Source organism: Pelodiscus sinensis, chromosome 1 (assembly GCF_052426305.1).
Source record: "Pelodiscus sinensis isolate ZL-2025 chromosome 1, ASM5242630v1, whole genome shotgun sequence".
In the NCBI taxonomy this organism is placed as follows: domain Eukaryota; kingdom Metazoa; phylum Chordata; order Testudines; family Trionychidae; genus Pelodiscus; species Pelodiscus sinensis.
In genome coordinates, this window is record NC_143052.1 from 31,912,949 (window position 1) to 31,937,957 (window position 25,009).

Genomic DNA, 25,009 nt, shown 5'->3' on the forward strand with positions numbered 1-25,009 from the left:
AACCGATGAAATTTTGAGCTGTTACATGTTTATCAAAATTAATGCATTTTAACATCCCTAGTTCAACTGAGGAATTTGTTTTGAATAATTGACACTCATACTTTAACAGTACGAACTTTAAATAAATGTTAACTGCATTGATGTACATTTTCTACTTGCATTCGAAGATAACAATTGCATGTCACAGTAAACGTGTACCATGCCAACTGTATTTCTAATACAAGATAAAATACTTAGGCCTGGTCTACACTAGGTGGTCAGATCGACTTTTGCTGCATACGGTTGATTTTTCTAAATGAGGCATCCGCACTATGAAGTCTGTTTTGTCGTCCTAAAAGGCTGCTGAAGTTGATGTTGTTTACTCCTGATTTCTCGAGGAGTAACGCTGTTCCCAACATTGCACGGTTGAGCTTATGGTAGTGTAGATGCAGCATTGGCGAAAGTCGAGGCTATTGGCCTCTAGAAGGTATCTCTCAGTTCCCTGCTTTGACTGCTTGGGCCAGGACTTGTGCCTCTACTGCTCTCCAGGTGAACAGAAAAAACTCTGGGAAAGTTTGAATTTAATTTCCCGCATTGCCACCATTGTGAGCACATCTCAGAGCGAGCAGCACACTGTGGCACATGTGGAAATGACTTCACCAATTCAAATACTTCCAAGACTTCAAATACTTCTGCTCCCTTGGTTTCCAGTTCCCAGGGTGCGGAGGAATGCCAGAATGAAGTGTGTAGGAGAACTTGGAACTCATCGAGGCATAGGGAGGTAAATCCATTCTTGCCGACGCCAAACCAACAAGTGCAGTTCGGACATTTATGTGTAGATTGCAAGCTGCTTGGGGACTAAAGGCTGTTCCAGGGATGACTAGCAATGCTGAGTCAAAGTCAAGAAGCGGAGGCAGTCCTGCCACAAGGAAAAGGACGCTAATGTATGGTCTGGTATAGCACTTCTCAGATACCACTTCTACAAGGAGCTGGATGCTATTTAGGGAGCTGACCAGCATCAGAACTGGCATACCACTGTGTCCACAGGATTGATTGACGGCTGTGCTAGTATCAGTGACAGGGCTTGCATGAGCAGCGACTCCATGCCAAGCCAAGATTCGTCTCGTCGTCTTCCTGCAGGAGCGACATGCATACGCTGCTGAAATAGTGGACCATTAGATGCACCACGGCATACATCAGAATCAGTATGGTTTGCTGTAAATGGGGATCCATGCTCACACTGTATGGTGTCTGCTCAGAAAACCAGGGCACCAAAAGGTGCAAGCACACTGCCTTCCCTTTATCTCAAGGGGGGAGGGGAAAGGACTAAATGAGTGCATCAAGGGAAGGTGATGATGTTAGCTCATAACTATCCAATGCACAATTTTGGTCCTACTGGGTACTGGGAATATAGCCCCAAAAGCAAAGCTCGCCACGGAGCATCTGAGTCAATGATAGGCTCCCTAATGAGAACACACAACTTCGGTCTATTCGATTCTTCCCTTCAGTGAGGATACGGACTTCGACTTTGCAAAATTAGGTGTCCAGACATTGGCCATATTAGATTTGACCATATCTCATTGTGTAGATATGGCCTTAGTTGTCTTTGAAACAGGACTAGATCAAAGTACATTTACTAACCGTTAATGTGTATCAGCAATGTTCACATGGACAGCTAGTTTGCTGGAGTCTAGTGAGGATAGATTCAGCCACAGCTTGCTGTAAATTAAATGTTTCTGTAGACAAGCCCTTGGACGTAATGTTGTATAGACTGTGATAATAGAGATATGAGAACCTTCCAGTAGTACATTAAATAATGTAACTAATGTCTGTCATGTATGTATAAGTCCATTTTTTTCCCTGTTTCTAACAAGATTGTGTGCTGCTTAGTGGTTTTTTTTTTTTTTTAATGTACACACTGTGTGTGTTAGAGAAGCCTTAGGATACGTCTAGACTACATGCCTCTGCCGACAGAGGCATGTAGATTAGGCTACCGGACATAGTAAAATGAAGCGGCGATTTAAATAATCGCCGCTTCATTTAAATTTACATGGCTGCCGCGCTGAGCCGACAAACAGCTGATCAGCTGTTTGTCGGCTCAGCGCGATAGTCTGGATGCTCCCCTGCCGACATCAAAGGTATTTGTCGACCACCCAGGTATGCCTTCTGGGATGAGGTTTACCTGGGTGGTAGACAAATACCTTTGATGTCGCCACCCGCGCGTCCAGACTATCGCGCTGAGCCATGTAAATTTAAATGAAGCGGCGATTATTTAAATCACCACTTCATTTTACTATGTCCGGTAGCCTAATCTACATGCCTCTGTCGCCAGAGGCATGTAGTCTAGACGTACCCTTAGAGAGATGAAAGAAGTGTGTCTTCACATGGAGTGGAAGGTATTTAAGTTTGTGGTGTTTCTTGTTTTCTGTGGGCATATGTTCCACAATCATGGACTAGCCCCAAGAAGCCTCTGCCTCCTGCGTAGCTCAGTTTTATCATTATGGGAGAATGTTGAAGACAGCACTAAAGTTGAGACTGAGGAAGGGGATAGGGAAGAAATTACTTCTGGGAGAATTCTGCATCAAGGAACTTAAAATAGTGTGCAGAATTTTTAAATTCTACATATATTATTTGTCATACTAACGTAATATAATCTCCCTGGTTTCAATTATTTCAGTAATTTATTTAAACTTCAATACAATGGATGGAGAATGGGAGTGGGTAGCATTTGGAAAAAATCCTCAAATCCACTTGTCTAATAGAAACGTAGTGAGGTTTGATGCTTTATTTCTAATTCTTAGTCAGCAACTGTCATATACTCAGTGTTACATCAAAGGTAACTGAAAAGTAAGTGAGAGATGGAGATTCAAGCTCACAATTTATATTAACTACTCACCATCTCCAGAAAGGTCAATAACATTTTGATAGTAAGATTTTCAGTCCAAAAGTTTAGATGATTTCTAATAACGGAAATTCCATAAGCATTTATAAGCCATAAGGTCCTTTTTACTACTCTGTAAAGTAATATAAAGGACCTTATGACTTATAAATAAAGTTCCCTCTAAGCTGCATGGCTGCCCAGCTGTTTAATGAGCCTAATTCAGAGCTCCCGTGCAGAGAGCTCAGCTGTGGGAAGGGCCGTCTTGTGGAGCAGCTGCCTGCTACAGAGGAGCTCCGAGAGCAGGTAGGGAGGGAAGGATGGAATAAGTGTTTGGGGGAGAGTATAAGATAGGGGAGTTTGGGAAGATGGGGAGGGAGGGAGGGAGGGAAGAAGTGGCCTGGGGCAGTTTGAGGGGAGATAATTTTGGGGAGTCCTATCTCCTCGAACTGGGCAGCCTGTAGAGAAGACAGGAGAGAGAGGTAGAAACCCAACACTCTCCTCAAGCCTCCTGGGCTGGGAAGGTGCAAGGTGTGTGTGTTGGGGGGGCGGGAGGGAAGCAGATGGCATGGGATAGGAGAGGTAAATGGGGGTGGGTAGGTGCTGGCATCTGTGCAGTGAGGTGATGGTGGTGGTGAGGGTGAGGAGTTTGTTTGGGATGTCCTTACTCACTTGCAGTGGTGCAGACGCGCGAGTGAGACTCTCTCTGTCTGACTGGGTTGGAGCTGAAAATAGTAAAATATTCCATTCAATACTCCTTTTAAAGGAAGAAAGGTGAATTTAGCTATAATTGCTGTATTTCACACCCAGATTTGTTTTTTTTTTTTTAACCAAGAGCTACAAAAGCCCAAATCCTATAGTTATATGCTTTTTGCATTTTTTTAGGAACAAAAAATATTAAAGGGACTCCTTAATTTGATTGATCTAAAAATCTGCCTTTAATTATGGAAGGTAAATTATGTGCAATATTCAGCCTGTGATGCTTACTACAGGTTGGACCTCCCTGGTCTGGCACCCTTGGAACCTGACTGGTCCTGGTTGAGGGATTTTGCCAGACTAGGGGAGGTCATTTTTGGACCCCTGCCACTAGTCCCGCCCTCCCTTCCCTTCCCTTCCTCCCCCCCCCGCCTTGCCACTGGCCTCCCAACTGACTTCTCACCTCCTGCTGCCCCTCTGGGCATCCATCGCTGCTGTGGCTCCGCCAGACAGCCACATATGCCGGGGCTCTCTGGGCAGCTTGAGCAGCCCCACACTTTGGGGCTCCCTGGGTAGCCACATGTGCACATGCCAGGGCTCCCAGCCCCATTGGGCAGCCACACACTGGGTCTCCCGGCCCCGCTGTCAGCTCCCTGTGGGCACCGCACTGCCCTGCTGGTCCTGCAGGGATCTTTACTGGTGGCCTTCCATTGGGATTCTCTGGTCTTGTAACATCCAGGCCGGACCCAAGAATCCTGGTTAAGAGAGTTTCAACCGGTATACAGCATGTAATTTTAAAAGAAATACACCAATTATACCTTAGTTTGGAAATTTGAATTTGAGATACACTTAAGATATTTATTAACTACTTCAGCAAAATATTTTGAATGTCACTATTTTTAGCCATGCTAAATTGGATAGGATCTTGAGTAACTTTTTTCCTTTTTGGTAGTTTTTAAAAAAAATATTCCAAAAAGACTTTGAAAGTAACACTTGCTCTATTTTCCAGTGGATTACCCTTGTGGTTATAAACTCAGAGGTAATTGGAAGCCTCTAAGTCTTGGGCATATAGTTTCATCTTCAGTGTACTTTCATAGAATCATAGAATCATAGAATAATAGGACTGGAAGGGACCTCGAGAGGTCATCGAGTCCAGCCCCCTGCCCTCAAGGCAGGATCAAGCTCCGTCTACACCATCCCTGACAGATGTCTATCTGTGTCTAAGGTAAAAATGGCTGACTACTATTAGATTTGTGAGGCCTAGCACATTATTAACTCTGTAGATTTCTACTGTTTCCAAAAGCTAAAAAGTATCTAAATACAAATGTATATAATAGATTGTAATTATATAACTGTTCTATTACCATGGATTTCTGATTTAGAATAATATAACTACATACATTAGTGTAAAATGTATATTAAAAGTCTAGATATGACATTTGCACTGTCTAGTTTTGCCAACAGATTAATTATTTAATCTGCACAGTGTGTATGAAAGAACAGACTGTAACATTTTGTTTTTAAAAGTGGAAGGGATTGAGTTATAAAAAGGTAATCCATACTTTTTATTGCACTCTTATTATCGTGTGGCCAAGGAGTTTTTATGTGAATTTATATATTAAAAAAAAAAGTAAAAAAGATTGTTTTTGAGCTATTGTTTATTAGCGGTGACAGTCTGGAGGGAATTTTTAAAGCTGAGTTATAATCTTTGAAATTAGGTCGGTGTAATGAAAATGCTGACAGACTCAACTTCAGCATTAATTGGTGCTGACAGAATAAAACATTTTAATAATTATTGTTTTGTAGAAATTACCATAAAGAGGAGAGCTGTCTTGTAGGTTAAAATGAATACAGCTTTTAATTAATTCAGTTTTGCCAACTAACGCATGAAAATCAAGCAGCAAATCAACATGAAATTTAAGAGGTATTGCTAACCAGTAAGGATTCATTGTTAAAAGCAATTTCAGATTCTTTTGTGTGTTCATTAAACACATGCCAAATTATTTGGGGCTTTTCTATTGATTGACCTTTGGTAGATACCATCGTTGCTTAAACAAATAGCCACTTGTTTAAATAGGAGTTAATGTACTGTAACTGACTTTTTTTTTCTACTGTTGTCATAGCTCTTTTGGTCCCAGCTGATGAGAAAACTTGGGTTAGATGAGGTATAATATCTTTTATTGGACCAACTTCTGTTGGTGGAAGATACAAGCTTTGAAGCTTCATAGAGCTCTTTTTCAGGTCTAAGGTAGGCAATCAGAATATCTGAGCTAAATACAAGGTAGGAGACGGTAAGCAAACAGAGCTCTCACGTGGGGCATATCTAGACTACGCCGAATAGTCGAAAGAGGATATGAAATAAAAAAGGAGATTTACGTGGCTTTTTGACAAGGGGAGGTTTACCAAAGAAGTCGCATCTTAATTACTTTCACTTTAGGAATTACTTTCACTTTCGAAAGTGCGATTGGAAGTCCTCTTTTGACTGTTCAGCGTAGTCTAGATATGCCCATGTTGTGAAAAATGACTTAAAATTAAGTGGGCAAATAAAGATTAACAGGAAGTGTGGTGTGTTACAAATTGTTGTAATGAGTCATAAAAACAGTATTTTTGAGTCCATCGTTTTTAGTGTCTAGCTGAGTTATGAATTTAAGTCCTTTTGAAAGTGTTATGCAGATTTCCTTTGACTGGGACTGAGAGATCAAATATGGAACAATCAGTTTGTGAAAAGTATTTGCACACATGGTACTTGTCTCATCATTCTTCTGTTAGTTTGTTTTAGATCATAGTGATGGACTAGTTTCATCCACATAGCCGTTGAGACACTTTGATGTAGTGAATAAAGTACATCATAAGTTGTGATAGCTTTTTTAGGACCCATGAATCTTGAAGTATTTTCTGGGGATATCGACTATCCCTAGTGAAGTCTGCAAGTTTTGTATTTGTTGTTCTAGGAAGGTTCAGTGCCTATTTGAGTTCTGATAATGATGAGATGGGGTATTTGAAGGCCCAAAGAGGGGGTTCAGGAAACATTTCTTTCAGAATAGGGTCCCCATTCAGTATGGATTGTAATTGTTAGACGAGTGAATTATTTTGTTTAAAAAATCAGCGTTTACATTTTCTGATGATTTAAACTTCTCCAGTCTTCTTCTTCTTCCTTTTTTTTTTTGCTTTCATGGATACCTCTTTATTGTACTATTTGAAAGGACGTTATACACTTGAAAGTCATATTTCTATTTGCAGTTTTTTACCAACTATTGTTACAAGTAGCTTTTGTGGTTACTAGAGCAAGAAAAGATTAAGCATTTTTTCTGATTTTTTTTATTTTTAACTTTGGGTATTTGGCAGCACTTGATGGATAGGCATTTTCATGGTTTGTTCATTAGGCCATATAAAAGGGGGTTTACCAGAGTTGTCTTGAAATGTTTCAATAAAATGCTGCTTTTTTTTTTTTTTGGAGAATACTAATTCTTTGACCTGGGAGAGGATCTTAAGGAGAACTTCCCTACCTCTTGATATTTCCCCTATGTTATGTATGTTTGAAGAGCAAAGTAGTAGAAATAAAGTATCTCTCATTATATCTTTGCAAACATGTATAAAAGATACTTGAAGCTTAGAATAACATGAAAAGGAGAGAGACTGATCTGGCTGTTAAACCTATAAACGAAAGATAGGTGACACTTTCTTCAATCACCATTTTTTAAATAAACGTATTTGTACATTTTTTTTCCTAAATGTTCTCAATGTGTCAGTCTATTAGTTTAATGTGAATAAAGACAATTCTTTCATTTACATTAACAATAATATGCAGAACAATTTTTCCTGAAGTATATGGAGAATCATCTTTTACCTTGCCAAATAGAACAATATAACTGAGGGCACATGTAGAATACATGGCTCTGTCGATGGAGCCATATAGATTAGGGTTGTAGGCAAAGGGAAATGAAGCGGCAATTTAAATAATCGCCGCTTCATTTAAATGAAAATGGCTGCCGTGCTGTGCCGATCAGCTGTTTGGCGGCATAGCGCTGTAATCTGGACGCTCTGTGGTCGACATCAAAGGCATTTGTTGACCTCCCCAGTAAACTTCATCCCATGTGGCATAACGGGGAGGTCGACAAATGACTTTGATGTCGACCGTGGAGCGTCCAGACTACAGCGTTGTGCCGCCAAACAGCTGATAGGCACAACGTGGCAGCCATTTTCATTTAAATGAAGTGGCGATTATTTAAGTCATCGCTTCATTTCCCTTTGCCTACAACCCTAATCTACATGGCTCCGTCGACAGAGCCATATAGTCTAGACGTGCCCTGAATTATTGAAAGAGGAGAAGAAGAAAGGAAGAGGCCTGGATGGAAGCAGAGTGAAGGCAGTTTGGGAACAACCAGCCAAGAATATTTAGAGCAGGGTGACTCGGCCCTTGGCCCATTTGTTTGCAGCCCATGGTACCATTTGGGTTTATGTGGGGCTCAACATGTGGCCTGTGGGTGGGATCCTTTAAATATGGCCTCCACTGGGAACCCAGTCCACAACGGCAAGGTGTCTCCCAGACGGGGTGAGCATTGAAAGACAAAAGCATATGGGCAGGCTGGAACAGACGGGTACAGGGTGTCAGCATTTCTAGCCTTCAGGGAGGAGGTGCTGGGAGTGCTAGGGAATTGTGGGAAGCGCTGGATGCTTAACCTTGTGGACAAAGCCTGAGAGGTGCTGACTGGCTCACACTGGCCATGTTTAGATCCAGTGTCATAGCTTAAGGCTTAATCTCTGTATTCATGCCCATTAGTGTGAAAGAAGCTATTTGCATACATCTGCATATATATTTGCATGTACATGCAACCACACTTAAGTTGCGGTCCTCAGCATGTGCTATGGGTATCGTCGTGGCCCCCAGGGCTTCCAAAGTTGAGTAGCCCTGATTTAGAGTATAATAGCTTTAGAAAGTATCTGTCTCCAAAAGTGAGTGATGCAGTTGCTTTTGTGTCTGTTCTTGCTGTCTGAGTCTTAGTCCCCAAGCTGATTCCTCATGGTATCTATTAACTGCGGATTTTATTTCTTGTCCATATTTGTATTTGCATTTCCAGCAATCAAAGGCATAGATTAAAGAAAAGTTACCTTCTTGGAATTGGGTTGAACAAACAAGGAATGTTTGCTCCTTTCTAATCAGTTTTTTGTATTTACTTTTACCAGAAATTGTCATGTGAAGATTCTGCTGGCTAAAGTAGGAATTAAAAGAGGAAAGCCCAGGATGAGGGAGTTGAATCTCTAACTCATGCCCATAAAAAAGAAGCAATATTAGATACTATAAGACTTATGCAGAGCTGCTACAGTTGTCTGCCAATATATTCATAATTAGCACTATATTTGAGGAATTAATAACTGTTACAGGCATGCTTTAAATGGTTTTTCTTGGCCATGATAGCTGTTCTTTCTGTGATTTATTGTCAGTGTGCTTGTTAAATATTGAATTAGATTGTGCAATTTTTGATTGTAAAAGCTCCTTCAGACACCTATCATGGATGTACAGATTGTATGAAAAGAAATCTAGTTCAGAGGAACTTTCAACTTCATGGTGCAATAATTTTATTTTTATTTTTGCCCTTTTTAATTCTGGTTAATGCAAAAAGAAGATATCTATGATGAAAACGTATTGAAAATTATTCAAGGCCTGAGTTCCTTTACTGTGATTATTGCAAGGAAATTCAAAGTTAATGTTTAAGATTGTTGAATATTTGTTTAGAATGTCCTTTGATACATGCATGTAATTCTCATTAATACTAATGAGTTAACTCATACCAAAGGAAGAATAGGCAGGAAATGGGCAAATCTCACAAGGTTCAGTGTTGAATTTCAAATTAGCAACCCAGTGTTTGATTGTTATTAGTTTAGGAATCATGCTGGAGGGTCTCCCATTTGATTAATCAGGAGCACTGTGAGAACAGATTTCATGGTGACTAGTGCTAAGCTTTGTCTTGAAGTGCCCAGGACTCTCTGAGTCACCTTGTTCACCCTCTTGGCCTCATAGAAGAGGATTGCTGGTGCTTAACTGCGTGTCTGTTCCTTAATATAATTGGTTTTCATCCACCCAAACAATCTCCTCAGAGCTCTGCCAGCCCTTACTTTGCCTTGCAGATTAGCTTTATGCCAATCCCCAACTGCATCTGAAAGCAGCCCTCTCTAATATTCAGTCATTGTCACTGTACATTCACAGTAACGATCAGTTCTGCTCTTAAGAAAACTGTATACAGGCAGGTTGATTGGTACAATTCAGGGTTGGGTCCGTTGTAACGCTATAGCATAGAGATAAGTATGAGTAAGAATATTGTATACATATAGTAAGTAAGAATAATGCACTAGTTTTGAAACTTATGTACTGGTGACCTCTTTCACATAGCAAATTGGGATGTAAAATTCTGTTTAATTAGTTAACTGATTAAGGGGGGGGGGCACTGCAGCCTGTTAAGGGTGGTGCTTACCTGGTAAGAGTTTAAGTGTTCACATCTCTATTTCCAAGTGCTCTAAAATTCACATGTATGCTCACAGTGTATTAAATTGCCATACATTGTGGTATTAATAGTGCAAATGTGGAGTAATTTGAGAATTTTATTTGTTTTTCTTCATTTTTTGTACCTTATTTGCATCCACATTTATGCCTCTTCTCAAAGATGCAAAACTGATATTCCTGAACAAGTTTGATCTTGGCTAATGTCCAGCACCCAGCAAGCATTTTTTATTGTTTTTATGGGATTGAATTGGATTTATAAAGCATTAACCACCAGAGGTCTACACTAAAGAAAGTGACTTGTAGATCTAATGTCAGACTGCTGCTCTGTGATGAGCAACAGTATATATAGGCTTTCCTGATGTGAGTCACTGGATGCCTCAGAGCAGTATGCTGTAGATAATAAAGCCAAGCACCATCTAAGGACTTGTGAATCCAAGTCTGGCTGTGGACATATTTGTGCCTGCTGTGCATATTACTACTCGACACCTGCATTCTAGGTTTGACTTCAGGCTTCAGTGGTTTCTTCTTTTGGATGTTTTGCTTCATGGGCAGAAACTTTTGTTTGAACTTGTATTTTTAAAGTATTTTAAAATTCATATGCCTAAGTTGTTTTGACAGTTGCAGTGTCTCATCGTGGCGAGGAAATACAGTTGATGGTACAAGTGTGGAGTTATTGGTAGGGGACGTGTCTCAGATGTAGCCCTCGATGAAGATGTGACTTTTACATTCAAAGTGATCTTAAACCTATGTGAATAGGAAATCATCTTGAAACGTGGCATGTTGTAAGAGGGGCTTAGGCCAGGTCTACATGTAAATCAGCCTAGCTTTGTTGTGAAAAATTCTTGCCCTAGAGCAGTGTTCCCTCTAAGATGCTAAGCTGCACGGGGTGAGGGCAGAGGCAGCAGTGGCACAGCACAGCTTCACAGGTGCTTGAGCCCTTCCCAGTCAGTCAGCTTCCTGCAGGGAGCCCTGAGCCTCCAATTGGGGCTGATTAATCATTTGTGAAGCTGTATTGCCCCACAGGTTAGAGGGAACACTGTCCTGGAGTGGGGTGTTAAAATAACCAAATTCCCAGCATAGACACAGCAAGATCTACAGAAGCATTCTTCCATCAACCTAACTGAAATGATAGGGTAAAACCCCCCCTTTCTGTTGAGTTTGGAATTGTCTGTCTTCTGGAAGCTACAGCAACAGAATTGCAGTGATGCAGCTGTGCCATGGTAATACTGAGAACATAGATATGGCCTCAGGTCAAGTTTATGGGGAGCGTTTAAGGTCACTTATTAGTTAAATGGTTCTTGATATGCAACCCATACAATGAAATGCTAATAAGAATCTGAAATTTTTTCTGACAAGCACATGTTAGGGCATTGCTCGAAGAGGTCAGTGTTAAAGTTCTGTGTGGGTATGATGTGGGAGATATTGCTTTGACTCTACATTCCCTAGTTTTCAGAGATTTAATGACCCTACATGTTCTGGGAGGGTGCTAGGCAGTGCTAATCGAGCATAACTATACCCTTTTTTTAGGGGATGAAATATTGTAAAAATATTGTAACCTATGCCAGAAATAAGACTAGATCTCTGCATTTTGGAAAAGTACAAAGTATGGTTCTTAGTAATATATTTATCTGTGAGGGGGATTTGAAGATTGTGGAAAGGTGATTATAAAATTCCAAAAGGGGGGAAATCTTGCTTTTATAAAAGCTCCAGTGATAAGTTCTCCTTTTTTTGTAACTAACATAATTGAATTATATACAAGGTTGGTTTTAACATGTATTAATGTAATGAAAGTGCTTTCTTTAAATAACTGAGAAACTTAATGAACATTGACAGTTAATTATGAATACCAGTGTTCAGTTATGCTTCAGTATGCATACTTTTGGTGTTAGTTAGTTTTTGCCTATGATATTAAATTTGTCCTTCATGCTTTTCAAATATCATGTTTAAAATGTACTCACCATTGGATAAATTCCTTGCTTCACAGTTTCTTCAACTCTCTTTCAGATTTTTGAACGAATTTTGTTTATCTGGGCAATACGTCATCCAGCCAGTGGATATGTTCAGGGAATAAATGACCTTGTTACTCCTTTTTTTGTAGTCTTCGTTTGCGAATATATAGGTAAGATTTTGCACAATGCTTAATTACAATTTGGAGGTGATTTCAGAATAATACCTGCATTTTAGTGTAATGGTTTAACTGGATACATAAATTACATTTGAGCATATAAATGGTCATGTGGTCTTTAAGAGGATGGTATATTTGGCAAATATAACTACATAACATGTGATTCCCTTAAATATATGTAGATGTGAAGAGAAAGTTTATTTACAACTAAGACTATTTACATGTTTAAAAAGAAAAACATTAGAGGGCTAGCTGTACTACTCTGTATTTGCAGAATCAATGAAGAATCCTGTGGCACCTTAAAGACTAATACGTTTAGTTGGGCATAAGCTTTTGTGGGTAAAACTCCATTTCATCAAATGTAGATCTGCTAAAGAGTTTCTCCATGAAACCTTGTGCCTAAATAAATGAGTTAGTCTTTAAGGCAGGTGATGGGTAATAATTTTTATGGGGGGCCACTCCAAGATTTGGGTAAGTGGTTATGGGTCACAGTTTTCTATGGAGAAGGTGTGGGGTCTGGGATGGAGGCTTAGTGAAGAGAGGAGCTTGGGTTAAGGGACTGGAGTACAGGAGATAGTGTTGGGTCTGAGAGGAATTTTGGGTGAAGGGAGAGGGTTGTGATCTGGGGCAGAGGCATGGGGTGAAGGGTATGGGAGTGGGTATGGGAGAGGATTCTGGCTTAGGGGGAAGGGATCCAAGGTCTGGGTGGGAGTGACCTGGGGGAGGAGGGAATGGGAGTGCAGAGGGTTTAGATGGTGACCTGGGACAAGGAGTTGGGGAGGAAGGAGGGCTGTGGTGCTAGAGGCAGGCTGTGGCTAAGAGACCTATGTGGCTCCCGGACAGCAGCCCTGTAGAACCCTGAGGCAGGTTCCTTGCCTGCTGCAGTCTTAGGATGCTCAAAATGGCTGGCTGCTCCCTGCGCTGCGCTTGCCCCTAGAAAAACCTCTTTGCTCCCATTGGCAGGTTTCTGCAAAGTCTCCCTCAGGCGCCTGAAGCATAGAACCACAGGGAATGGCCAGCTGCTTGAAGCAGTTTGGGGCTGCTGGCTGCTCTGTGCCTGGGCAGCCTTTGGGCCAAATTGGGTGGCCCATGGGCTGGATCTAGCAGCTTGGTGGTCCATATTCAGACGACGGGCTATATCATACCCACCCAAGCTTTAAGGTGACGCAAGACTCCTCAGTGTTTTATAATGGTCACTTTAAAGTATCTAGACCTATGTTGTTAACTAAGGTCCTAATCCAGCAGTCTAATTTGTGTAGGTATAATTGACCACAGTAGTACTCCGAAAATTTGTCTGCATACAGATCCTATAGGAGGAGTTCTTCATTGACCATAGGGCAAAGCTGAGGCCTGCTGGACTTTTTATAATTAAGACATACCTTATGTTAAATATTGTCTTTTAACTACAGTTTAATCCTTATTATGACCAGAAAGAGTAGGGAATGTTTTTATAAGGACTGATTTTCTGTTAAAACTGTAAAATATCCAGGAATAGTTTTACCATCATTTTATTATGCATTATAACTAAATTATTGAAGGGAAATCTATTCTAAAAGTTTAATACTGAAGTATTAGATTATGCTCATGTAAAGAACTGACATATTTGAGAGAGTAGCTTTTTCCATTTTAAATTCTTAATCTATTTTCTAGTTTGTGTGTGTATTGTATAGAATAAATGTAAAAGTTTAAGTCATTATTAAGGGTAAGGAACAACAAGAGTGGAAAATAATATATTTGAAGTAAAAGCTGTTTTACATTTCCTTCAATTACTTTTGAAATACATTTTGAAAACAATCACAGTTGCATGGATAACCGTGCAGAACATTCTATCTGCTGCAGAGATTTTAGGCAAAATATAACATATATATTTCCTCCTCCTCCTCCTCTTTGAGTTATCCCATCAATATCCTAATCTAGATTGATTAGATTTAATGGAGGACAGATTACCCTTGAGTAGATAAAAGACTATCCATTTATTGATTTGCATGTCAACACCTCTCTTGCTTTCATTTCTTGTTAAATAGGAAGATTTTCATTGCTAAGCAACTAACGAGAACTACTGCTGCTTACTCTCTAATCATCTCTTAAGTAGGGGTAGAGGCCTACTCCTGAGAGTGCTTGCAGTTTCTGCCTCTTACTCCCTCATTTGACAGATAATGAAAATGTTCTTAATGATGCTAGAACAGTAGGATCTCTGTTGGTAGACTTTAGAGTTCTTAATTGAAATAAGTTCAAATGAGATGTGATTAGAGAATTGATATTCCATGTTAAATAGACCATTTAATTAATATGGTAAATAAGTTTGTCTTTACTACCAACTTACATTTTGAGACCCTAGTGATCATTAATTCATTTGCCTGAATGTCAGTATGATGGGCAGAAGCGGTCTGAGGCGGGCTGCGGCAGCTGGCAGCCCAGGCAGAACACATGATTGGCACCCCCGTCTGCACGGCCATCCATGGAGTGATGTCATAATTGGGCGCCCCGGCCGCCCCGTGATGTCATCATTGGGTGCCCCGTTGAAGGTGGCACCCTAGGCAATGGCCAAGTTGGCCTACAGTCACGGGCCGCCCCTGACGATGGGATCAGAGAACATGACTGTTTAAGTTATTGTGTCTCTCTCTATAATTTTTTTTCCTGCGGGATGACAGAATGATGTCATCAGTGTCCACATAACGCCACCTCTGCCTTTGTCTCCATCTTTGGTTGCTTGCTCTGGCCACCCTTGGCGTCATTCCCTCCAAGCATGGGCTTCTCCATCTCTGGCTCCTGCTTCATGTTTCGGGGCTGTGCTGCTAGGAAGAGCTATCGGAGCTAGGTTCCCTCTGCCATACAAGCCCAACCCCCCTCTCTGGCCACCCCGCATCCCTTCTGCCATCTGAGGCTGGGCGCCCCATGTCCCCTCTTCCAGCTGAGCCCAACCTGCACCCTCACCTCTTTCTGCTGAGACCCTGCACTCCCAACCCACTTCTGCCACCTCCCCCCGGCCAAACACCTATCCTCAGTAGGTGCTGCTCCTGTCCCTTCCCCCCGGCCAGACACCTATCCTCCAGGGGAGGGCAGGTTGGCGAGTATAGCAGGCAGGGGGCATAGCCCCCTAGTAGTTTTTTAACAAAAAATGGACAACAAAAGAGCTACCACAAATTACCTGTAGTAAAAGTCAATTTGCCAATGAAAAGATGTGTGGATCAGTGAATTACATTTTAAAAGTCTCATTTCTATTCATTACCTATTAAACAGGAGTATATTACCTATGAAACAGGGGCCATGTGAACTGTATTTTTCCAGTATATATTTAAGTATTTCTAACCCTGAATGTATAAAAATAATTTAGTCATTCCTGCCACCACTGAGATTGTCTTAAGTAATTAATGTTTTAATACAACAACAAAAAATAAGCAATGGATTTATTTTTATTTGTTTTCTGGTTTTTGAGCCTTCATGGTGCTCTCCAGTTATATTTTCAAGGTTTTCTTCGCAACCGAGGCCCAGAATCGTCTTTAAAATGAAAGCTGGCATTCTTACCTGGTTCTAGGTTTCTAAAGGGTACGCTTTATGAAATCCACAAAAAATCATGATACCTTTGATAAAATTGTGAAAATTGGAAGCACGGAATGCTTTTTTCGTAGATCATTAATTTCTTAAAAATTAAAACATACTATTACAAAAGTGTATCAAGTCTATTTGATAAAATTTGCAAGAACCAAACACACTGAAACTAAATTTGTTTAGGTTATAAAAACTTTTATAATATTCAAACAGTATATGTATAACACCATCTTTTACCCTTTTGCTGATTTTTAAAATTTTGCTAATTTAAAAATAATACAATTTAATTTATTTTAAATAGCAAACTAAATATTACATTATACAAATGTATAAAACAGTTGTTTTATTTTTTCACAACTTTCAAGCATGAGTGAAGAATGGTTGCTGGATTATGTTCCACAATAAGCTGTTCCACTGCTCTTCTTCTGAGTCACTTTTTTCTTTCAAGTTTAAATTCTTTTTTTTTTTTTTTTTTTATGGCCTTACATTTTATGGTCTTTTTTTATGGACTACATTAGGCCAAGTTGCTTCCAGTGGAAAGTGTAAATAATCATTACTGCACGGTGGACCTCCCTGGTCCGGCACCCTGAGTGGTACCGACCACGGAGTTTGCCAGACTAGGGGAGGTCGAGGCTCCCTTCTGGGTTATGGGCATCCTGGGAGCCTGAGCTTCTTTCCCCTCAGTTGGCCCCATGCTGAAGTACCCAGGGTCACCTTCGCTAGGATTCTCTGCTCCAGGGTTCCTGGCTGGGGCTTCCTGCTGGCCTCACTGCTGCTAGGGTTCCGGGCTGGGACCAGGGATTCCTTCTGACTGCCACTGGTCCTGCTCTCACCGGGGATACCACCCCTCCTCCCAGCTGCCACTGGTCCTGCTTCCACTGGGACTCCTGGCTGGGGATTCCTCACACCTGTCTCCAGCTCAGCTGCCGCCTGGGTTCCTGGCCAGGGCTGGGGATTCCTCCTGGCTGCTGCCAGTTCCGCTGCTGTTGGGGTTCCCAGTTAAGACTGGGAAGTCCTTTCAGCCACTGCAGGAGCTTCCCGGTCTGGGGCTCCTCAGAGCTGGACTCCCCACCCACCACAAGATCATCCCCTGCCAGCCCAACTGGGGCTCCCCAATACCTGCGGTATTCCCAGCTGACTCATGCTTCTCATCTCTGGGGATCTCTTGTCCAGCAACATCTGTGGTCCTGCCTTCTAGATCACAGATGTTACCAGATTAGAGAGTCCAGATTTAGGAGGTTCATAAGTAAATGGGATTGTTGTTCACTACCATCATTGGTACATTAATTATATTTTAAAAATAATGAGTCCAATCTCACTGTTGTGATGGCATTGTTCATTCACATCTATGGCTCTTCATTAGATCAGAAACATGAGTTATAGAAGTGAGTCATTTATTACTAAATAGTCTGTGCTAGAGATGTTAATGGAGAGCTGGTTACCCAGTAAGCATCCCCCTTACCATGTGATACTTATCAGTGATAGATGGTAGAAAATTGAGAGAGTAATTCAATTAATGAAGTTATTAGGTATATGAAAGAGTGTTATATATAGCAGACCTGGGCAAAATACAGCCCATGGGTGGAATCATGCCCGCCGAGCCACTGGATCCGGCTTGCCTGCTTGCCCTACTATGCAGAAATGCAGCTGCAGGGCTGTTTTTGTTTTGAAACTGGAGGGCAGGGGGGAGATTTTAGGAGTTGCCCCGCCCCAGCACATTCCCATCGGCCAGTTTCTGGCAGAAACCAGCAAATGGGAGCTGCTTGTTAGAATAACAGGCAACTAAGATGAATCATGCCCCTTTTCCTGGGCTCAGATATTCGTGAAGCACATGGCCAGGCAAACAGCCTGGCTGGCTGGGAAACATTTTAAGCTCTGTAGGCAGTCAGGCTAGTTTGGCAGCTGAAAACTAAGTCTAATGGCCACAGCCTGATTCTGGCACCCGGCCCTTTCCTGTCCTAACTCTCTGCCCCCCACCCCTACTCAACATACCCAAACCCTCCCAAACCCTCTGTTCCCCTCTTACAGCCATTCCCCCTCCGAGATTTGGCACCCCAATCTCCTGCCCCAGATCACAATCCCCTCCTACCTTAGGACATATCCCAAACCCCTGTACTCTAGACCACTGCCCTAGGTTACTACTGCCTCATCCCAACTGCCTCCCAGACTCCAGTCTCCCTCCTGCACCTCAGTCCCTTGCTCCAAGCTCCCTTCTGCAGCCTGCATTTCCAGACCCCGCACTCCATTCCAGATCCTGCATTTCCATTAATATCATGGAAGAGTGTGGCCCTAGACCACTTTCCAAAATCTTGGAGTGCCCCCTTGTCAAAAATTATTGTCCACCTCTGGTATACAGGCAGTCCCCGACTTACGCGGATCCGACTTATGTCGGATCCGCAGTTACGAACGGGGCTGCCCCGGAGTACACGGACTGCGGGACCTCGCGGTCCCGCCGCCCGTGTACTCTGGGCGAGAAAAGCTGCTCCACGTCTCCCTGGTCTGAAGACCAGGAAGACGCGGAGCAAAGCTGCTGCCCGAGCCCCCCACTCCCCGCGGCTTTGCAAAGCCTCGGGGAAGCCGGCAGCGATGCAGCCCAGGTGTGCCTGGGCTGCCTCGCTGCCCGAGCCCCCCCGAGGCTTTGCAAAGCCGTGGGGGGGCTCGGGCAGCAAGGCAGCCCAGGCGCGCCTGGGCTGCATCGCTGCCGGCTTCCCCGAGGCTTTGCAAAGCCGCGGGGGGGCTCGGGCAGCGGGGCAACCGAGGCGCGCCTGGGCTGCTCCGCTGCCGGCTTCCCCGAGGCTTTGCAAAGCCGCGGGGAAAGCCGGCAGCGGGACAGCCTAGACGCCCTGCGGCTGTCCCGCTGCCGGCGTCCTCAGAGGCTTTGCTCCCCATCTCCCTGGTCTGCTGGTCTCCAGCAGACCAGGGAGACTGGGAGCAAAGCCGCGGAGGACCCAGGCGGCGGGACCGCGGTGCGTCTCAGTCCGCCGCCCACGTCTTCCTGGTCTGCTGGGGGGGGGGGGCGCAGTTAGTAAGCCGCCCCCCCCCCCCAGCAGACTAGGCTTTTCTCTGGACACCTGTGGCAGAGCAGCTCTGGGCGCTACTGGACCAATCCAGGAGCACCCCAGCTGCTCTGCCCCAGGCGTCCTGATTTAGCAGCTGCTGAAACCGACCAGCGCTGACTACAGGAAGCCTGAGGCAGAGTTGCTCTGCCTCGGGCTTCCTGGAATCAGCTGCTGATCAGTTTCAGCAGCAGCTGACTTGGGGACGCTTGGGGTTCTTAAGTTGATTCTGTATGTAAGTCAGAACTGGCGGTCAGTTTCAGCAGTGGCTGAATCTGGACGCCAGTTCCGACTTACATACAGATTCAACTAAAGAACAAACCTACAGTCCCTATCTTGTACGTAACCCGGGGACTGCCTGTATAAGATAGAACTGGAACAACAGTTCCTGAAACCCCACACTAGAGGCCTGGCACCAGTGCAATTAAAAGAGAGACAAGAGAGTATTATTTCAGGGCAACTGGTCCCATTTTCTCCTGTCAGTTACCCTTGTGTCTTGCTACTCACATGTAGCTGCCAGGCGATTTACTTCAATCCCCCACTCTGGTAGATACTTTTCTCCCCTTCCTTCACAGATATTATGGAGCACAGAGGAAGCAAATTGGTGATACTGCTTTCACTAAGGTCTAACCTAGTAAGCAAACTACACCAGTGACCTTTTAAACACGCGAAGGCACATTCCACCACCATTCTGCACTTGCTCAGGTTGCGGTGTTACCAGTCCTTACTGCTATCTAGGCTGCTGGTGGACAGTTTAATGAGCCGAGAGAGAGAGGCTGAGTTTCCCAATATCATGATTGGTATTTCAGCCTCACCAATGGCTATTTTGCAATCTGGAAAGAAGGTCCCAGCTTGCAGCTTTTTTGAACAGATCTGTATTCCCAAAGATGCTCCTTATGCCCCTTTTCCATTCATCCCATATTGATGTTGATGAAATGGCTTCTCTGTTCCACCAGAGCTTGCAACTCTATTCAGAAGTACCCCTTTAGGTTTAGGTACTCTTTGGCAAGGTGGTCTGGTGCCAAGATAGGGATATGCATTTTGTCTATTGCCCTGCCACAGTTGGGATACCCCATTATGGGAAAACCATCTACTCTGTTCTGCATGTTTTCCAGAGCCACTACCCTGCTTAGCAGAAGTCAATGACCCTGCAAAGTTGGATCACAACAGATCAATGCTTGATTTACCCACTCCAAATTGATGCGCTGCTGATCACTTGCAGTCTGGCATTGCAAGCTTCCACAGAGCTATCACCATTCACTTCACATCTGTCAGAGCAGTTCTCATTTTAATATTGCTGCACTTTAGGGCTGGGGAAAGCTCTTCATGCAGTTCCTGGAAAGTGGCCTTACACATTTGAAAGTTCTGCAGCTGCTGCTTGTCATCCCATAGCTGCATAAACAATGCAGTCCCCACTGTCAGTGCTTGTTTCCCAAGCCCAGAAACAGTGCTCCCACCCCTTGTCAAGGTGTTGCACGACTGTTGCATAATATCTGTGAAGGAAGGGGAGAAAAGTATGCTCTACTCTGTCTTGCAACAGAGCTACTTACATGCATCACATTCTGTGTAATGGCTGCAGTATCAGCTGTGTAAATACTGTACGACAGGATGCTAGGTATTCGTAATGCTCACAACACTGTGCAGCTGAGTGGCGTTCATGTTTTTTGCACTATGGCAACAACACCGCTAATCTAAGCTTATGAAAAAGACACAAGAAAGGCTTGGTTTGTTTGCTGTTGATTTCAGGGAGGGAATGAGAGCGGGAGACAAGTCCATGTTCTCATAAACATCCGTACCAGTATTTCGGTCCCATAAGGAATTGCAAGCTCAGCCCAAAATTGTACTTGGCTACGTGCACTGCGAGATAGTTACCCAGAGTGCAGTGGTCCAGGCATGGACACAAGCCCTGCTAGTGAGGATGCACCGTCGACACAACAAGCATAGTGTGGACACACACGATTGACTTGCTTAAATCAGAGGCTTGATGCTGACTTACATAAAATTGATGTGACTTGGTAGTGATGTGACTTTGTAGTGGCTCTAGATGGCTGCTGTCTGGCTCACTCTCACAATATGCATCAGTAGTGAAGAATTTTTTTGTATAACTTAAATAGCATTAAAGTATTTTAAAAAATAAAAATGTCATTTTCTTGGGATATTGACTATAATTTATATTCCTGTTAAGGAGGTATGTACTTAGGCTTGTTGTTGTTGTTTGTATTATCAGAACACCTAGAAATCCCAGTCTTGTACAAGAACCCCACTGTGTGAGCGTTTAGTCCTTTAAAGGAGTAATGGTGACCTGTTCTTGATGTGATTGGTTAGGTTATGTTTTTAAACCATTCATTTGTCTTTTAAATACAAGTTGTCAGTTTTGTATATTGTATTTGTTAAATAGTAACAGGTTTGTTTAATATCAGTTTAGGGCATATAATCGATACATATTTGCAGATTTAAATTTGGCAGAGTATCTTATATTTTTCTTACAGACTTATGTTCACTACAGCTATGCGAGAGAATGCATTTGAAACTGAGAAACATGACTTTTTTTGGTTTTGCAGTGCTGCCAATAAGGCACTACAATGTGTGGGTTTACTAAAGCAATACCTCTTGGGAGATATTTGAGAGAGAAAGAGGGGTGGGAGGAAACCTGAACAGTCAACAAACACATGGCTCATTGACAAAAAGATCCTAGGAAAGAATAGAGAGGTCAATGAAACTTGCAGGCCTGGAGAAGGGAAAGGAATGATTATGGGAGAAATATCTTACCTAAATCACTTCTAAAAATTTGAATCCCTTGTTTTTAAAAGTGCTGGAATTTTCTGAATATGCAGTTATTTGTTGGAAACTCGAACCTCTATCTTTCACCAAGGCCTGCTTGAATCTGTAAACTTTAGACTGCACTTTCTCAAAATTGGCATTATTAGAGTCTTGTTAGCTAAGGCACCAATCCTGTAAAATTTTAGTCTGGGTTTAGCCTTAATTTTTTTATACTAGTGTAACTACTTTGGTTATACATATGACTTTTCTATCTGTACAGTTAAAAGCTCTAGTGCAGGGGTGAGGAAGATATGGTTGGTGGGCCATGGACAACCCCACCATGTTTCTGCCCCCGGCCAATTGGAACCTGGGGGTGGGGGTGTGCGTGAAGTCTTCCCTGATAGGGGTGCGCAGCACCAGAGGGAACTGCCAACTGTTCAGAATGCCTGGTGGTTCCCTCTAGCCGCTGCATGTCCTTGGCACAGTGGGGGCAGGGATGGGGGGGACAAGAGATTTTACGTGCTCCCCTGCCCCATAGGGAAGTGTGAGAAGTCTCCTCTCCCCGCCCCCCCACGCAGGGCATAAAAGGACCTGCCCCTTCTGCCTAGGTCGTGCCCCTTCCTTCTGATGCCCCATCCCTTCTGGGGGCAGAGCCGACGTGGGAATCGCTACTAAAATTGGTTAAGTGCCCCCCCCCCCTACAAAAATTATTGCCTATACCTGCTCTAGTATATACACAATTATACTACTATAAAGGTGGCATTTATGCTAGTAGGAATAGTCCTAACCCACTGTTAGGCTACGTCTACATTACAAGTTTTTTTGGCAGAAAATATGCTGATGAGGGACTCATTAGCATAAGTTGCAACATCATTAGCATATTTTCTGTTTCTTTTTGTGCAAGGGGTTTTTGCGCAAAAAAAGCGGGCTCCAATCAGCAGTGGAGAGGGGATAGAGGATGCTCCCTGCCTGCCCTGTCTCTGCATGGCTCCCTGAAGTGGCTGGCATGTCTAGGAACATGGGCATGGGGCTGTGTGCAGTCCCCCAGCTCTGCAGTTCCAGTTTGCTGGGAACTGCGGCCAGTGGAAACTGTGAGGGTGACAACTGTAGGTGCGGATAGCATGCAGAACCATCTGGCCCCTTCACCTGCGTGGAGCCACAGAACCTGCCTTAACCCCTCAGCGCCACCAACCGGGACCACCTGAGTACGCTGCCACGCTGTCATCCACACCCCAAACTCACTCCTGCATCCCAGCCACTATCCCAGGTTGGAACCCCCGTCTGCATCCCAAGTCTCCTAGAGGCTACACTTCAATTCCCTGCCCTTTCGTCTTTCCCCAGCTCTGCGCTCCCTCCCACATGCAAACATTCTCCTGGAGCCTGTACTTCCTCCTGCAAAGTGTACTCCTGCCCCAATTCAGAACCCTGTCCCAGACTCCAAACCCATTCAGCCTCAGCCAGGAGCTCTCCATTACCCCAGATGCCTATCCCAGCCTTAGCCCCCTCCTGTTTCTGAATCCCTTAGGGTTGCCAGATGGTTTCAACAAAAATACCGGACACACTTGACATTACATCACAATCTACATTACCTCTTATTTAGAAAATACCGCACATTTATATTTTCTCAATTTGTTTCCTGAATAGAAAGCTCAAATACTGGACTGTCCAGTTCAAAACCAGACACCTGGTAGGGTTGCCAGATGTCCGGTATTGACCTGCACAGTCTGGTATTTGGCCTCCTATCTGGTTAAAAAATAAATAAATAAATAAAAATAAAAAATTCAGAAAATACCAGACACCGAACATGTCCAGTATTTTCTGATTATTTTTTCCCTGCCAGGAGGCGAAAATACCGGACACCTGGCAACCCTACACACACTCAGCAACCACCCCCTTCCCCCCAGTGACCTCCCCGGACCTTCCGCTTACCTGGTTCCGCAGGGGAACTGTCTTCTGGCTTGGATCAGGAAAACAAGATGGCTGCCGGAAAAAAGCCTCACAGGCATTTCATAAAGGGGCCATGCTGTTTTATTTTTTTATTTTTAAATTTTTTTTTGCTTAATAACTCTCAGGTCTTTTTTTTTTTTCTCAGCAGAATTTTCCCCCCGGTGTTTTTTTTTCTGTTGGGGGGTGGTGGTGTTCGGTAGTTTTGGTTAAATCATCTGGCAACCCTAACACCTGGCAACCCTAGAATCTCTTTATTCTGGATCTACCCCAGAGCTCTCCTCTCCAATTGGAGCTCTCCTATGTACGAACATCCTGCTCCAACCTAGTGAAAGTGAGTGGGGAGGAGGGGAAGAGTGAGCAACAGAGGAAAGGGGAGTGAAGTGAGTGTGGGGTAGGGCCTTAGAAAATAGCTGTGGCAGGGATGGGGCCTCAGGAAAGGGACAGGGGTGAGGAGGTGGAAAAGGTGTTCGACTTTCTTTTTGGCAAGCTGGGACCTTAACAAAGATTTCCTTTCTGAGATGTTTATAAAAGGGCTTGTTAATGATAATGTTAAACTGGGTTACTCTGGTAGCAATTCAACATGTGCTGAAAAAGTAAGTGAAAGAGTGACATTAGATTAGGGTACTTACTACACATATTAAAGTGCTGGAATAAATTTGTCGTCTTATTTAAATGGCTTGTATAATGAAAACAGTTTGTCATAATTGCTCATGAGGATCTGAAGGAATCTCTATTAGGATCTGTTTTGCTAAGTGTAAGTAGTAATTGTTGCAGTCTTTAAACAAAAAAGGGAAGAGAAGGAGTATGCTAAGTAATCAGAATGATAGAAATTACAATAGATGCAATCAACAAACATCTATTGTATTATCTCTTTATGTATAAAACTTAAGAACAATTGAAAATTTCAATCATGTTAATGGGATTTCCAGAAAATGTTTTAGAATGCAGCACGTGATGACTGAAGTGCTACTGGAGTTGTAATGAGTGGACCATAGGCAAGGGAAGTAAATTCCCTTAGCCTATGGGGAACTACAAGTGCAACAATGCATGCAATTTATTATTAGATGAATTTCAGTGATAGTCATTCTTTCACATATTCCAATTATCAGAGTGTAAATTAAAGTTTGGATGACAGCTTTTCTTTCCTTCACTATCAGAGTTATGTTGATACATTAGAGTTTTATGAAGCTGTTGTCACTGTCGTTGTTTGCATTTAATTTGAGCTTGATTGCTTTTTGTTTTCCAAGTGTTCAGTGGTCTGCTAAATCATAATAGGATTTTGCATTGTTTTTTGAATATACTGTTTACAGTCAAGATGTATTGTTTGTAGTTTTGGCTATTCAAACAATTTCAAGCAATGATACACTTAAAATTTTGTACATTCTGTGAAAATTTTTAATACAAAGTAATGGTCATTTAACAAAATAGAGAGGAAAAAAATCAAAGGAAAAGAATCTGAAGTCTGACTTTTATAGCATGATATGAAAACTTGTTTTCACATATGTTTGTTCAGTAAAACG

General features: G+C 42.8%; 1 protein-coding gene across 2 annotated transcripts in view; it reads left to right on the plus strand.

Moving 5' to 3' along the window:
- TBC1D22A (TBC1 domain family member 22A) overlaps nucleotides 1-25,009 on the plus strand; it is a 435,605-nt gene that overhangs the window by 99,175 nt on the left and 311,421 nt on the right. For both annotated transcript variants that reach the window (XM_075927774.2, XM_075927768.2), the window contains one exon: nucleotides 12,057-12,171. In XM_075927774.2, the coding sequence (XP_075783889.1) occupies nucleotides 12,057-12,171 (115 nt within the window). The remainder of the gene's footprint in view (nucleotides 1-12,056; nucleotides 12,172-25,009) is intronic.